Consider the following 15,245-nt stretch of genomic DNA (forward strand, 5'->3'; position numbering starts at 1 on the left):
CGCTGGAAGTAGCCGCCGGCTGCCACCGCCCACCCTCAGCTGGACAATGTGGGGTCACCACCTCGCTGTCCACCATCTTGACATCCAACCTCCAACCCCCTCCACACTTGACAATGGAGACGGAGTCACGCACAATGAGCAGACGTGCGTGACAGAAGTGGCAACGCGGCTCCTTAGAAGGCAGCGCCAGGCTGCACGAATGTGACCTTTAAGGCCACAAAGGTCACGGTTGATCCCATGTGAGAAGGATGAGATTTAAACTGGACTATTGCGAGGCCACAATCACAACGCAAATAATAATAATAAAAAAGAATAAGTTAAAGTTAACTGTGTCATGAATTCTAATCATTTTAAAATGTTAAAGTACGGTACGGTGGCCCTCGTCTGCTACAAAGAATGTTACTTTGTTTGTTGTTTTTCTGTTTTAGCGTTTTTCTTAATGTTTTTGTTATGTTTTAGCATTTTTGTAATCTTTTAGCGTTTTTCTTAATGTTTTTGTAGTGTTATAGCATTTTCGTAATCTTTTAGCGTTTTTCTTAATGTTTTTGTAGTGTTATAGCGTTTTGTAATGTTATAGCGTTTTTCTTAATGTTTTTGTAGTGTTATAGCGTTTTGTAATGTTTTAGCGTTTTTCTTAATGTTTTTGTAGTGTTATAGAGTTTTTGTAATGTTTTAGTGTTTTTGCAGTGTAATGTTTTAGTGTTTTTGTTGTGTTATAGCGTTTTTTTTTTATAACATTTTTATTAATGTTAGCTTTTTGCTAACTTTTTAGCAAAAAGCTAAAAAGTTTTAGCTTTTTGTAATGTTTTAGCGTTTTTCTTAATGTTTTTGTTGTGTTATAGCGTTTTGTAACGTTTTAGTGTTTTTGTAATGTTTTAGCGTTTTTCTTAATTTTTTGTTGTGTTATAGCGTTTTGTAATGTTTTAGCATTTTTTTTATATGTTTTTGTAGTGTTTTAGTGTTTTTTCTCAATGTTTCAGCGTTTTTGTAGACTGTACTTTATCTGACGTCCCACTGCTCCGTTCATGCAAATTAAATTACACAAAACTGAATTATTTCTTTTTAACACAGTTGCTAGAGGCCCCTCCCCCTCACTCACGCTGCACACACAGGGTGTTTTTTTTTACAGGAGACGTGGAGTGTCTACAAATGATGATAAAATGACGTTGTTACAGCGTTTGTATAAAACTTAATGTTTCTGAACAGCAGCCAGTGTGTGTGTGTGTATGTGTGCTCCTGGATGGATTGATATTGGAGTTGAATATGACAAACGGAGCTTTAAAAAGATGGAGGGCGACGCCCACGCGGTTGCACTTAAGCAGAGCGGACACCATATTTCATTTTAGAGCGGGCTCTGTCAAATGTTTGCATTAATAACAGTCGAGGCCCGCCTGTGACCTCGCACACACGGCTGACGAGAAACGAGAACGCCATCGATGACACTTGAACACAGGAGTTACATAATCACCATGTAGAGTGTGTGTGTGTGTGTGTGTGTGTGTGTATGTACTCATAATTGTTACCTCTATCTTTTGGTGGTTGAGAAACATTTTGTTCAAGTGGTTACCTGATCCTTCTGAGGACTAACTCCGCACCCAATGCCTTATTTAGGAAAATTACACTTTAATAATTTTTTTGTGTTTTCTTAACATTTTAGCGTTTTTGTAATGTTTTAGCTTTTTGGTAAATTTGTAGCTTTCTTCATGATTCAGCGTTTTCTCAATGTTTTATCATTTTGTAAATTTTGTGTTTTTTGTAATGTTTTTTTAATGCTGTGTTTTCTTAAATGTTTTGACAATCCAGGGCCACTGTAAAAATGTGACATCATCAGACTGCCGGCCACTGATTGGTCAGAGAGTGTCGTCACTGGACGTCCGACAAAAGAATCAAAGCCAACAAAGTTAAAAAGACTAAAAATCCTGAAAACATTTACTGTAATCTTCAACATTTAGCAAAGGAAATGTGTAAAATGTCGATATTTAACAGAGGAGTCTGGTGGAGTTAGAGACAGCGCTGCTGAAAGCCGACGATCGATTGTGAGCCCAACCACATACCAAAAAACAAATAAATTAAATAATAATTATGATATTTTCTCAGGTGGTTCTTGGTATTAAAAGGTTTGAGAACGTCTGTGACACAAACCTATGATGTCTAGTTCTATAAAGAAACGCATCGAGAAGAACTCTTTTCACATTTCTTTGAGGAGTCGCATGTTTTGAGGATTGCTGGTGTCAGGGCTCAGGTGCGACAGCAGCCGCTCATAATGAGTCGTCTCAGTCTCTGTCAGTGTAAAAAAAGACAAACATCACTCAGAACCTACCTGCCACGTTGGCCACATCTGCGGTGCTGACGTTGTGAGTGTTCGGGCTCACTTTGAAGGTCACAGCCGGGCCCACCACCCTGGAAACAAACACACACAGTCATATCTCGGTGACTCTGGACAGCTATTTCTCTGTAATCTAGTGGTCAGTGGCTCCCAGTGACACTGGTCTATTTGCGCCAGACGAGTCACTGGACAGGCATCAAACAGGTGAAAGACGGCACGGATTCAGGACGATTTTCAGGTGATTTGATCGTAAATGTCGGGGACGATGGACGGACGTGTAGTGAGTAAACAGATTTAGCGTCTGGGACATCTCCACAAGAATGTTTTTCTGTTTCCCTGCCTAGTCTGACGTCTCCAACGAAATGCTCGTGGACGCTGACCAACAGGAGAACAGAGTGTTCTGACATGAGGGACATTCTGTCTTCTTTGAGACACCGAGGAACGGGTCAACAGCTTTCTTTTTCTTTCTTTACTTTTTTGTGTCTAAATATCACTGTCCTCTTTTTTAAAAATGCCGTTATAAAAACGTCCTCACATTAATTGATGTCCTCATGTTTGAACATTAGGAAAACACTAAAAGATTAAAGAATAAACACAGCAGTTTAAATAGATTTAAAAACTGAGAGCTCTCTCCTGCTTCTGTGAGAACGTTGTGAATGCAGCGTTAGGACAGAATCGGCTCACAGTGCCTAGTGGCGGGGGATCCTGGTGATAAATCTTCCTGCTGGGCCTTTACTCTGAATTACAGAGGGAAACAAGAAGGTTAATCACATTAGGGGACTCCGCTCCGCCACTGACCACCCAGCTTCTGCCTCTGACTGAGTTTCATGAAAAACACGGAGAAACAAAGATTTTGCCGCACTCAGTTTCTCAGTCACCACAATCGTTTCAGCGTTTTTTGTAATGTTGTGTTGATTTATTTTAGCTGTTTTGAGGAAAGTTTTTAGGTGGAAAATAAATATTTCTGATTCTATTTTGAAGAGAATTTCAGATATTTTGAAGGTTCAATGCCAGCGTTATTAAAACAGATCAACATGTTCAACATTGATTATTTCCTGACTGATTGATCAATTCCTTCATCATGTTTCAACATTTTATGAACCAAACAACTGATAGATTGATTGAGAATATAGCCAAAAGTCTGCTAATGAAACGATACAAAAAAACAACTGTATAGCTGAAATAATTAAAATTGTTCAATATTCTTTAAAAAAAAAATCATATTCTGCTATTATTTTGATTGAAATTGCGATATGATTGGCGATATCACGGGGAACGGTCATTTTTACATGATTATTATTATTTCCATTTGAATTACATATTTAAATGATGACTGTGTGATATTTATGCAGATCTGTGAGGGGAAAAAAGAGGTTTATACAACACTTTTCTGGCTGAAAACTCAAGTTTGTAAACCACTCACTCTGCAGCAACAAAGTCCATACAGAAAATCAGCAATTTTTAGCTCGAATAAACACAGGGAGCTGCTGGTCCACTGCTGCCTCTTGTGGTCAGATTGTGTCACTGTGGTGAATCTGAACGATGGCAGCAGTGGCTGGTGCAGAGGGAGCTAACAGTTCACAAAGCAACACAAATATCAATTTTCCTGTAGGATACGTCTTTCTTACAGTGAGGAAAAATGGCAGATATTGTAAACTTACACAGACATACATTTTACAAGCTGAGTCTTTTGTTAAGTGGCTGAAATCCGTTTTTCCTCGTGTCCACTGAAAACATCAGCCATGTTTTCACTGATGATCTGCCTCCAAAAAAACATGAACTATCACTTTAATATCCTTTTTATTTATTTCTGGTATATCTGTAGTTTGGTGTCAACACAACCCAGGGAAAAAACACACACCAGTCGTCAGTGTGATCCATGGAGGCCCAGACACTTCACCGATGCTCCTTATTGCGGGTGTTTAATTGGGTTTCTCGGTCCCTGATGTCAGCGTTTGAAGGAAAACACTAACATTCACCACACGTACCGCGGTGATGGTGCACTCCCCAACATTTAAGGTGCAATAACAAACTAATCAGACCGGGTCTAAACTAATGATACCCAGGGGGGCTCCTGGTGACGCTACGTGCTTGAATTATAAAAATCAATCCTTTACTTTGCTCCGTTTCTTCTGCGATATTCCACATTATACTTGTTTCACATCCATCTGACCCCAGCCACCGGGGAGGAGGAATGTGAGGGTTGCATCAGGAAAAGTAAAAAATCTGTTTCAAATCTAATGTGGGGATGTGTAGCTGTGTTTCCATCACGCTACGGTTTGGTTTGATGATAACTCATTTAATTCTCGATTGTCTACATGGTGTCAGGAGTAATATCATGTCCATCAATAGTTTGTCATGTACTACACTAAGGCCTTATTGTCAAACTAAAATCATTTATTAACAATATGAACGTGACAATAACCAGACGATTGGAAACTAGCTGTAAACACAACAAGTCATAGGGCACCTGCCATCTAGTGACTCTTTTCTGTAATTGCAGTGTCCACCCTCAAAATATGAATTATTAAAGAAATAACAGTATTAATGGAGTTTATGAAAAAATCCAAGTCAGCAACAAAAAAATATTACTGAATTCAGACTGAATTAAAAGTCTAAAACTAAATTAGCAAAATTTAGATAAAAATAGCAGAAAACTGACAGTTAATGTTGACATATTTGTCCAGAGTTTAAATTAAGTTTTATTTGCTACATATAACAAAAAAACAAAACAAAAAATCATAAACACCGATTCATTTTGGTTTGTGGTCATTTTTCAACATTTTATGAACCGAACAACTAATCGATTCATCAAGAAATGTTTAAGGTGGAAAATAAAGTACTTGCTATTTGTAAGAAAATTTTTGATATTTTGAAGCTTCAATGTCAGTTTTATTAAAGAAAATCAACATGTTAGAGATTATTTCCTGATGAGTGAAGGTGAGTTTCATGCCTCTGCTCGAAAGTATTAAAATAACTGCCCACGACTTTCATAATTGATCAGTTTGTGTTTCAAGTCAAGTTTCTGTCATTTTTCAGCTTTATAAATGTGAATATTTTCCAGTTTCTCTGCTCCATATAACAAAGGAATCATTAGAACATGAGAATATCCTCATTTCCCAGTTTGGGAAACAGTGATCAACATTTTATGGACCAAACAAGAAGTTGCAGCCCCCAATTTAAATGTTGAAATGACTCAATTCATATTGACGACAGAATCACAGTCGTCTTTTTTTGTCTCCATCCAATGAATCATTCAGTTTCGGCTCACTCTCTCCTCCTGGTGGCAGCTCTCTGTTATCACCTTTCAGCTCAGACTCAGACATTACATCACCTCAACACTTCTGTATCAAATAAAAAAAAAAACACACTCAGTGATGGTTATACAACAGCCATTATCATGTAGCAGCCAGCTGCAGTGAGAATCCACCCACGCCGCTGCTTCTTCTCCACCGCCATCAGGCCGCCGCCGCCATGGAGAACGCTCACCATCGCTATTATCTAATCAGTATGGGACTGTTCCAAATGTCTGAGTCAGGCTTGTTTGGTGACCTGCCACAGAGCGTGGGCTCACTGTGATGATTCACACACCAGTGTGGAAGTTTTCACTGCAGGCTCTCTCTCTCTCTCTCCGGCCTCCCGAGAGGAAACCTGCCAAGGAGGTTATGTTTCTTTCATGAGCGTGGGATCATCTCATCTCTAAGTTTGTCCTTCTCTTCCCGTCTACGGTTTTTGATGAATGGGTTGGTCGTCACCCAAGAATGTTCCCGTTTGATTTTGGGAAGAATCAAGGACGCCCGTTTTTTGGCACAACTGGGGGGTCTCAGGGAAAATCATAAACACAGTCCACTGGGGACCATGTGTCATGTAGAAAATCAAGGTCCATGAAGGTACCATACATGGTTCCTTGTCCGTCTGTGGTTAACCCTCTAAGACCTTCATGGTAATCAGGCTGCCTGGATGTAGAATTGTCAAAAAAAGATAACTTTCACTTTCCATATCCCACAGTTATTCAACTGTTTAGGAATTACGGTACTGAGAAGCTGACGTCACAACGTGTGACGTGCCGGTGAATCTTGTCTGTGATTGGAAGTTGGTTGTTCCGCAAGAAGTCCTGAGAGCTACCGTGGTATCCATCCATCCATCTATCTTCTACCGCTACCACCTATCTTCTACCTCCGATTTCCCAACGATACTTTCTCTGCAGTAGCTGGATCTCTGCTGATTGGCTGCGTGGAATCCACTTGTTTCTAAGATCTTGCGGTAACGTGGGAAGTTAACAAATACATAGTAGTTCTTTGCCTGGTAAAGAGTTTAAGCAACTTGCTCCATGGAGCTCCCCAGGCTAAAGTCGTCAAAGACACCATAACTGGATAGCCATCGCTCCGAGGAAACTACAACAAGCAAGTTTTTCGTGGCTCTACATACTTCATCCAGATTGTGGTCTGACTGATTGTAGATCTTTCCAGTTGCGAAATTTGGTTTGTGTGTGCGGGAGCAGACACTCTACCAGAAACTCTACCATCAGCCTGAGTTTCATCCGGATCTGATCCAGATTATGGATTTGGTGGCAACTAAAATGTAACATGGTTCAGACCCAATGAACAAGTTCAGATCTTAGCGACATCCTGACAGATCAGGTTTTTGTAAGATGATAAACAGATATTTATTATATCTGCAGGTAAAGTTCTGTACAGATCCAGAAAGTTCTTCTAGGACCTTCACTGGCGTGAAGGTCCTATTGCGTCTGAGGGCTTTGAACGAACACTCACCCAACTTGGCGAGCCCATCGGGATCTGCGAAAAAGTCCTGGGTCTAAGAAAGAGTGCAACCAAAGTACATTGGCAGGAATAGCACGCAGCTGAAGAGCTAGGTGCATGAGTTTCTGGCCACACCCAACAGGAAGTCCACCATTTTGTATTTTGTCCATCTCTCATAGGACAACCCTAAAACTCGGTAAGTGAACGTGAATCGTAACCCGCGAAACGATTTGGTGAAGTTCGGTCAGTTCAATTTTGTCTTCCCTCCCCACGACTTCTTAAAACGTAACTTGTCCTTCAGTTTTGAGATTTTCACCACAAACAACAACATATCAAATTGTGCAGATCAACCTTAATTATTCGAGAATTACTTTCCTTTGGATTATGAGAGAGTGCCACCTAGTGGAAACACAAAATGTGCAAATTAGTTTTTTTTGCCATTTTTTTGCGGCAGTAACTTATCAATACAAGCATTCAAACTACTGCGGAATGAGTTCGTACATCTCGTGTCACCCGGTGACATTCACGCCCTGCACGAAGGAAGTGATTTTTTGATTTTAATGTCAGACGGAGGCAACGACAACATTGAGCTAGTAAAGTGAGACGATTGCAAACAGGTTTGCAGTTTGACTGAAAAACACAAAGAAGCGTCTCCGCCTGCCCCTGCTCTACTGCTGTACACACACAAACGCTCCTCCTGACAGAGCCTGTTTTTTTTTTTTTTTCAATGTTTCAATGTTTGTGTTCAAAGTCCAAACACAATCACAACGATCCTCCAAAAATGACACACTGCAGCTTTAATCAGTAAAGTGTGACTAAGTGAAGTTATTTCTTTTCCACAGGCTCCAGGTCAACGTAAAGCCTTCTGTCTTTGGGCAGCCTTGGAAAATAAGCGTGGCGCCTCTGACAAATTGTCAGGGCGGCTCCCCCTGCTGGGCTTTCACTGCGCTCACAACAAAAGAGAACCCCCGGCTTTCCTCCCGCTCTCTGTGCATCTATCACTCTCTCCGGTGTGTATAGCTCCGCGCTGTCACTCCCAGAACGAGAGAACAAAGACCACGAGGTGCATTAGAACAGTCCGGGCCACCCAGACGCTCAATACAGCAGCCGGGGCAGCGCCGCGAGGACAGCGAGGATGGGTGGAGCGGTGGAGAGAGAGAGAATCATTGCTGCTCACATTCAATAACACATGAATGTACATGTGGTTTCTAAAATCTTCCTGTGTCATTTAAAGTAACACACACAAAATAACGTTTTGCTTGTAAGCAGATAAAAAAACAAGAATTATAAAAAAGCAGGTTTACGTACGAGAGTTTGGCAAAGTCGGACATCTGGATTCCGGCCCTGTGAGCCAGGACCTCCATCAGGTGGAGGCCTTCGTCTGTCTGGAGCCTAAAGTCATGGAGGGAAAGAAAGGAAATGGCACAAAACAAGAAGAGTTAGTGAACCACAAGTTACATCTACCAAACTTTATCTAAAAACACTTTTTACTTCATTTTGAAGCCTTAAAGAGCTCAAAACGCTGACTCTGTGTCATCACCGATCAACTGGAATTATGCAGCTGTGAAGGGCTGCTGCATTTAAACTCAAGTCTGCCAACTGTTCCCTCTTCTGCACCAAAGTCCAAATCAGTGATTTTAGCTCACGGTGACACAGGAGCTGTTGGTTCTCTGCTGCCTCGTGTGGTCACTTTGTGTAACTGAAGTCAATCTACAAAATTTTAACTCAGTGATGGAGGCAGCAGTGAATCCACAACTCCTGTGTGTGATGTTAAAATCACTGATTTTCTCTATGGACATTGGTGTGGGAGAGTGAGTCGTTTAAAAAGTGATAGAATATTCAGTTTTAAGTCAAAAAAGTTGTCTAACAAGTGACAAAAATATTCTTAAGACTTAAGCACGGGTAGACTTCAGAAAGAGTGGTTAAAATCCACGTTTTGTAATGCTGGATATAAAAGCAGTGGATGATGACACGTCTCTGGTTGTATCTTCTTTTTCTCACTGATCACAAAGTCTTGAAGTGGCTTTTCTTTACTTTTGTACGTGTTGTGGTCAATGCCACGCGTCAAGGACAACTCTGATGTTCTTCTGAAGTTCAGATGTTTCACGGAAATGTCAAGCGGCACTTTGAAGAGCCGCAGTTTAAAAAAAGAGAGGAATCTGCTGAGTTCACTGAAGGCCAACGGTGAGACGCAGAAGTGACACCTTTTAAGCTTCCGCTTCACCTAGGATCAGAGCAACGCCGCTTCTGAGAGCGTTGTCGCGACGCTGCAGGAGTCCTACCTTCATGTGTGGACATCTGTGGGCTCCCGTCGACACTTCTGAAGCTCATCCAAGTCTTTTTACTTGTTTCACGACGAGTATTTTCAAAAATGACGGCGTTTGAGAAAGTATCACACATGATTGACCATGATTGATCAAGACACATTCACTGACCTGCAGGAAAACCTCACTGACCTCGCTAAACGTGACACAGAAGGATATCTGTGATCCAGTTGAGACTTATCGCCCTCACAAGGTTGATTATTGGAGTTATTATGTGGGGTTAGAGCGGTCTTCTCCGTTTGCTTTAGGTTTAGCAGTTTTTCCCAGTTTGACTGAGGTCAGATAATCTATAAACTCTTGGAAGTTCCTAGAACTCGACTAAACACCTGAGGCTTGGGAGTTTTCACTGGAGCTGTTATGGAACAATTTACCCCTTCAAATTAAATCTGCCCCGGCTCTTTTGAAGATTTTAAATCCCTTTTTAAGACCCATCTCTTCTTCTCTGGCCTTCCCGTCGGCGTGAGAACATCTTACCGGCACAGATTTGAACACATTTACAGTATTTTATGTTCTCGTTGGGACACAAATCTGTGCGTCGACGACTCACTCTGTGTCGGTGATGACGTAGCCAAAGACGTCATCGTCAGCCTTCTTCCTGTGGTCTTTGACGTCCAACTGGAGTTCGGGAATGTGTATCGTCTTCTGGTGCGGCTTGTCGTACACAAGCGAAGCAGGAGGGGGCGCCACCTCCTTGATCCAGCCCTCCACCTCCGACACTTCCTCCACCGACTGCGTGGCGTCCTTCTTCTGCACCGTCACGCCGGCCTCGCTGGTCCGACTCTGCACATTCTCCTGACCCGCCGGTCGCCCCCCGGTCGTCTCCATGGCAACGTAGTTCAGGTTCCGCACCGACGGAGACGTTTTGTCCAAGTATGCAAGAAGTTTGGTGAGGAGGTTCGTCCCGCTATCGTCCTGAAAACAATCAGGTAAAATAGAGAACAGCTCATTATTTAGTCTCATAGTCAGTCTGTTGGTGAATGTATGCAAAATCTCATTATTTGGCAGTGAGTCTGCCGGTTAATGTATTCACTAGCTCATCTCTCTCTTTGGATGTAAAGAACAGTACATTATTTGGCAGGCAGTCTGTTGGTGGATATAAAAAAAGCTCAATATTTTGAAGGCAGTCTCTTGGTGGAGGTATGGAAAAGCTCATTATTTGGCAGTTGGTCCACTGTTGAATGTAGTCTCTTGGTGGGTGTTGAAAAAAAGCTCATTATTTGGCATTCAGTCTGTTTGGTTATGTTTAGAACTACTCATTATTTAGCAGTCAGTTTGTTGGTGGATGATAAAATAGCTCATTATTTGGCAGTCAGTCTGTTTGGTTACACAGAGGAGCTGAGGGACATTTTTTAAGTATGCAAGACGTTTGGTGAGGAGGTCGTTAAAAAATATTCTAAATGACAATGAGCGTTAATGGTGAAAACATGAAACATGAACCTTTTACGTCATAGCGAGACTTAATGTAAGTCGCTTTGGATAAAAGTGTCTGCTAAATGACATGTAATGTAATGAGATAAATTCTATCTTTAAGTGAGTGCATGTTTGGTTTTTCTTACCATGTCCTTCACATTCTGCTCTTCAGTTTCCATGTGATGTTCTATCAAAACAAAGAGAGTCAATGGATTCATGCATTTAGCTGTTGTTGGTGGAGAGTAAGCAGCAGCCATCTTGAAACTGGGCTACCTCCTTATTCTAGGAAGGTTCCTACCAAAGGATGAATTCAATTTCACAACAACATTAATAAAGTACTGAAAATGATGACCAAATATCCGTAATGGTAAAGTAACTGTATCAAATATCGATATCGGACAGGAAAAGTCGTACGGCCACGTTTCTTCACTTCTCCGTGGACTGAAGCATGAAAACTGATTGTGTTTACACACGGCTAAAGAAGAAGCCCATTTATTTCCACATTGATTTTTATGTTATGTATAGATTCACTTCCCAGCACTCGCTCAATACTTTTAATTGTGTACAAACACAAAATAATTCACTGCATAATTACCTTGAAGAGCTGCCGGCGCCATCGCAGCGCTCCCCTGAGGTTCTAGCGTCGGAGCGTTCTCTATCACCTTCCCTTCATTATCATCTTCTTCTCGTTCCTCCACCTCTTCATCTGCACTCCGTAGCGCCCCCTGCAGGTCCCTAGGTCCCGGCCTAGCCTGAGTCGGGCCCCGGGTTAGTCCTCGGTCCCGGTCCACCACCTGCAGAGCATCGGCTATCAGGCTGGACAGTTGATCCAGGTCCTGTGGCGTTAGGTTGTCCACGTTCACGTGCTGCCTGCCGACGTTCTTCAAAACCTTCTGAATGAACCTCTCTGGAGGGAAACGGGTTAAAATATCAGAGTCAGAGACCTTAAAGGAATAGTTCTAATAGTTTTAAGTGTGGTTGTCTGAAGTACTAGAACATCTCGTCAGTGCTGATTTTGCTTTACAAGCCTTCAACGTGCCGCTAGCGTTGAGAATTAGCCTCAGTTGTGGACGCTACCTTTCATCGAAAACTGATGAAAGGTAGCTGGTGGGGACACGATGCTAATCCGATTTAGCAATGTCTAAAGAATTTTTTTTTTTGGCTATAAACTGAAGGTAGCTCCTAATGTAACGTAAACACCGATGCCACGGGGTCAGGCTACAGTAGCTGCTAACATCCAACACCTAGCCTATCCGGCTGCAGCTTCTGGCCTCAGTAGCTGCTAACGCTAAATGTAGAACACTGACGCCACAGGGTCTGGCCACAGTAGCTGCTAATGCTAGCATCAATCACTGATGCCCTGGAATCTGGCTAAATGGCTGCTAATGCTAAATGTCAAACACTGATGCCACAGCATCTGCCTACAGTAGCTGCTAAAGCTAACATCTTACAACATTTGCACAGCATCTGGCTACCTTCTAGCAGCCTTCTTGAGTTGCTAACTTTTATCTCCATTTTATATCAAGTCTTTTTTTTAACAACTTTGAACGACAAACAAAATGTAAATCAGTTAAAAAGATTTAAAAATCCCGAAAACATGGGTTGATCTCCATAATTTAACAAGAAAATGAGGAGTCTGGTGTAGAGTAGAGCTAGTACTGTAGAATGGAAAAGCTCCATGTGTGTCAACACTAAATACCTTCATGTTTGCAGAACTAGCCCTTTAATAAAAATCTGTCACGTACCGTCCACAGACGTGAGCAGATCCTTGGCTGAAGCTCCTTGTGTTCTCCCCATCTTCAGAAGCCTGGTTTTCAACGTGTCCTTTTTGAGCCCAGAGTTTTCTATTCCGTTGCCGTGGGGCGGCCTCGGGCGTGACGAGGGAACCCCCTGCTCCTCGCCGTGCAGTGGGCGGAGATGCCCAGAGAGATACTGCCTGAGGGCGCTCAGGAGAAGGTTACCGTCAAATTGTGTGGCGAGGAGATGGCTCGCCAAAGATTGGCGAGATGAGAGTGAAGAGAAGCTAGAAGGAGACGATTTCTGAGCCAAAGTCTGGGCCTTTAAGCGAGGGAGGTCGGCAGGGAGGCCAGACTGGAAAGTGTCGCTCTGAAAGGACACACACACGACAATGGTATTTCAACTCAAACCCACAGACAGTATTTCAAATCTTACAAACTCACTGTGCTAGCATACGCTAAATTTGGAGCACAGCATCTCTTACTGGAGAGTAAAGTAACAAAGATTACAACGGACTTTAGATGCTAAACAAGAAGCTCATGTGACAAAATGTTCGCCTGAAGAAGCAAAAAGTTTGACTTTTCTAGAAGGAAAAAAAACCTGACATTTGTAAAACGCTTATTTTCCTGAACCACATTCCATTGAGAAAATCAAGGTTTTTAGCTTGCGGGGACACAGGAACTGCTGGTCTGCTGCTGCTTCATGTGCATGATTTGTGCTACTGAGGTAAATCCAATCAAAGGGTTCCAAACACCAAAGTCATAGAAGTAACAAGTTTGAACTGACAGAGGGACACTGCAGTGCTGTGATGTAAAATCACTGCTTTTCTCGATGGACTTTGGTGTGAAAGCGTGAGAACACAAACTTCAGTTTCCTGTCATACACTCAGATAAAGTCACAGCATTTTTTTCAGATGACATAAAACTGGAGAAGAAACATGTCCCCAAAAATCCCTTCTTCTTTATGAAAGGTTGGATGAATCCAACTTTGGAGCTAATGCTTAAATTGGAGAAAAGCCTTCTTCCACCGGAGAGTAAAACAACGATTAAAAATGTGACTATTTAAGCAGAGAAGAGGAGTTTCCATAATGATATAATTCATCCAGCAAGAGATACTAACACAAATTCAACAACAACTAACTGTGCTCTGCTAGCTAGCCGTGCAGGCACACACTCAGTAACAAAATGGTTGTCAGCAGAGACATTAGGGAAAAAAATTCACTTTAGATTCAAAAACAAGAAGCTGACATGACAACATGTGCAGCTGAAGAAACTGAAGACTTTTCTTGTAGAGAAATGTGACATTTGTAAATTAGCTCATTTTCCTGAACCAAAGTCATTGAGAAAATCAGCGATTTAAGCTAACACACGCAAACTTACTCATGGAGGCAGCGGTGGATCAACAGCTCCTGTGAGGCGTGATGTTAAATCACTGATTTTCTCTGTGGACTTTGGTGTGAAAGAGTGAAATGTTTACATTTAGGTTTAACATTACAGACTCTCAATACAGTATTTTTTATTATTTTTTAACAAAATAACAGCTAAACTAAAGGACCACTTTATGGGGATAAAAAACAAGTCATTAATCCACTCAGACGGTCATATTAACACATCCATCAGCCCGCAACAAAAGCAAATAATCACTGCCAGCTCCATTAACACCCACATGGGAGCGCGAGGAAATCATCATAACAACCCCAGCATCAACCATTAAAGGGTTCATTCAGGTTTTTGGAAGTGAGTCTGCGTGGAGCGGCTCGCTCTGCCGCTGGGGTCACACGGCAAAAACAACAAAACGAATGAGTGCTGTGTTTTGTTGAGTCGGGCACTTACACGAGCCACAATGATCCCAACACCATAGATTTTCTATTCAAGGTAACACATTTCTTTGCTAGCAAACGTACCATTAATGGGGGAATATTTACTAGTTGGTGTTGCTGACAAGGGAGATTGACGACGAATGACGTTTTAAATATTTTCGTACGTCTGCTTTGGGCAACTTGACACTGACCCACAGTTTCTGGTGGCAACCCTAGCACAGACGAAATGAACGCAAAATACGGCACGAAAGGACAACAGTGTCCGTCTATGAACAGGCCTTTAGCCACGCGTGGGTTACGCTTAAAGGGTGAAGACAAGGAGACACCTTACTTATTTTGGCAGCTCGTAGCCAAGCAGGAAAGAGAACTTGTAACCAACTCCTGAGTTTTAACTCAGACAATTAAAAATCAAATTTTTAAAGGATATCGACTCATTATCATTATTATATTTGCGCTACAGGGACTTTAACGTCGTCACAGTCACACAGGTCTGGTATCTTCACTCATGATGAACCCATGCGGAGACGACCACAGGCTCCACGCCCTCCCCCCTCCAACAGATGAAAGACTCTTCGAGGCCATGGCAGCAGGAACCAGTCACACGGAGAGTTATTAATTAGAGCAGTGAACTGGTGAACTCTCCGCTAGTATTATTTGGCTGGTAACGGTCGTGCTGGGAGAAGCCCATCCGTTAGGACGGTGAAGCGAGGGCAGAGTGACAGCGACGGATGACGCTGGACTCCCCGTGGTGAAGGTGTGTGTGTGTGTGTGTGTGTGTGTGAATGTTCTATTGACAGGCAGGTGGCTGTGAATGGAGGGCTGGGCTAAGTGCAGATGCAAGGAGGGACAAAAAAAAAAAAAACCCAAAA

At 42.1% G+C, this 15,245-nt stretch overlaps 1 protein-coding gene across 1 annotated transcript in view; it reads right to left on the reverse strand.

Annotated features, from left to right (window-relative positions):
• The window catches only part of LOC131445625 (receptor-type tyrosine-protein phosphatase N2-like), a 110,515-nt gene that overhangs the window by 80,292 nt on the left and 14,978 nt on the right, over positions 1 to 15,245 (reverse strand). The window contains exons 6-11 of the mRNA XM_058616432.1: positions 12,566 to 12,926; positions 11,416 to 11,727; positions 10,967 to 11,007; positions 9,958 to 10,322; positions 8,395 to 8,478; positions 2,321 to 2,400 (exon numbers count right to left, since the gene is read on the reverse strand). Of these exons, the coding sequence (XP_058472415.1) occupies positions 2,321 to 2,400; positions 8,395 to 8,478; positions 9,958 to 10,322; positions 10,967 to 11,007; positions 11,416 to 11,727; positions 12,566 to 12,926 (1,243 nt within the window). The remainder of the gene's footprint in view (positions 1 to 2,320; positions 2,401 to 8,394; positions 8,479 to 9,957; positions 10,323 to 10,966; positions 11,008 to 11,415; positions 11,728 to 12,565; positions 12,927 to 15,245) is intronic.

This window comes from Solea solea, chromosome 1 (assembly GCF_958295425.1).
Source record: "Solea solea chromosome 1, fSolSol10.1, whole genome shotgun sequence".
NCBI classification, from domain to species: domain Eukaryota; kingdom Metazoa; phylum Chordata; class Actinopteri; order Pleuronectiformes; family Soleidae; genus Solea; species Solea solea.